This window comes from Diabrotica undecimpunctata, chromosome 11 (assembly GCF_040954645.1).
Source record: "Diabrotica undecimpunctata isolate CICGRU chromosome 11, icDiaUnde3, whole genome shotgun sequence".
Lineage (NCBI taxonomy): Eukaryota > Metazoa > Arthropoda > Insecta > Coleoptera > Chrysomelidae > Diabrotica > Diabrotica undecimpunctata.
In genome coordinates, this window is record NC_092813.1 from 12587284 (window position 1) to 12588778 (window position 1495).

Consider the following 1495-nt stretch of genomic DNA (forward strand, 5'->3'; position numbering starts at 1 on the left):
TATTCGTAAATTCTTATTCAACTGTCATTTAAATGTATAGTTGGTTGTCTATGCACATGGCTCACTTAAATATATTGACAATATTATAATTATAAAAAAAATACTTTTTATATGCTAATTTCTTAAAAATGCCCTCACATAAATAATTTTTATAATATTCTCTAGTATATAACTTCTTAAAATAACCAAATACTTTTTATATCTAATATTATCTAGTATATAACTTATAAATTAATTTTTTAAACAATATCATTTCAATATATATATACATATATATCTGATATAATATTACTAATTTCTTGTTTGGAAGATATTAATTTGTTTTTATAAGAAAGAGTGTTAATGTGAATTGAGTTTTGTTCACCTTTTAGTGTACGTACTTTATATTGTAGTCATAGGAGTTGATGAATTTATGGTAGAGACATAATTTGACCATGTTTCTTTTTACTTTTCTTAATAAGATATTTAGTTTTTGCCCTAAGTTTTTTAAAGTTGCTAACGTTTTCTGTTGTTTTATGTCTTTTTAAAACATTGAAAGCATGTTTGGTAGATTTCATAGCTAAAGCTATTTCTTCATTCCACCATGGTACTGGTTTTCGTTTGCAAGGTTTTGTTTTTCCCACTGCAATATTAGCGCATTTTAGTATAGTATCATTGAAATGATGAAGAGATGAATCTATGCTATCTTCTAGAATAAAGTTCGTAAGATAATTATTTATTAGATCTCTATATAAGTCCCAGTTTGGTGAGTTTAATTTCCATTTTTGGTAAACAGGAATATTCGGTTGATCATGCCCAATGGTTTCAATTGTTAGAGGAAAATGATCGCTATTATATAGATAATCAAGACTATTCCAAGAAAAACTTGTAGCTAATGAGTGATCACACAACGAAATATCGATGGCAGAAAAAGTACTATTGTGGTAGCTAAAATGAGTAGGTTTAGCAGTATTCATTAATATTAGATTTTGATTATCTATTAATTTCTGAAGAAGTCTACCACATTTGTCTGTTTTTATACTACCCCATATGATATTATGACAATTCAAGTCACCAAGTATTAAATTGAAAGCAGGAATATCATCGATTAAGCGTTGTAAGTCTTCAAGTACATTTTCATTTGGATGAGGGAGGTAAATGTTACTTATGTTAATAGGTCTGCAGTTGATATTGCATGATATAGATACAGCAACGGCTTCCAAATTGGTGTTTAGGTGAATTTTTCTTGCTTCTACATAATTTTTTACAAAAATACCCATTCCGCCGCTGGCGTGTTCTGTGTCGAGATTTTTGAGAAAGCTAGTATAGTTTTTAATATGTAAGTTTTTAGTTTTAAGATGTGTTTCCTGTTAACAGATTACTAGGGGAGACAATTATTTCATTAAAATATTAAGAGATTCTACATTGTTGTAATATCCGTTTAGGTTCCATTGTAAAATAAATGTATTAGCCATTTTGGGTATCTGACTGAGAAACAGAGATATCACTTTCTATA

General features: G+C 28.0%; 1 protein-coding gene across 1 annotated transcript; it reads right to left on the reverse strand.

Annotated features, from left to right (window-relative positions):
• Nucleotides 1–410: 410 nt before the first annotated feature.
• Nucleotides 411–1259, reverse strand: LOC140452685 (uncharacterized). The gene has a single exon (XM_072547004.1). It carries the CDS (start codon nt 1257–1259, stop codon nt 411–413), a length of 849 nt encoding a protein of 282 aa, XP_072403105.1.
• Between the last annotated feature and the right edge of the window lie 236 nt (nt 1260–1495).

What these genes read in the sequence shown, in the direction of transcription:
- LOC140452685 (XM_072547004.1), bottom strand. Translation starts at nt 1,259, where the DNA reads ATGGGTATTTTTGTAAAAAATTATGTAGAAGCAAGAAAAATTCACCTA.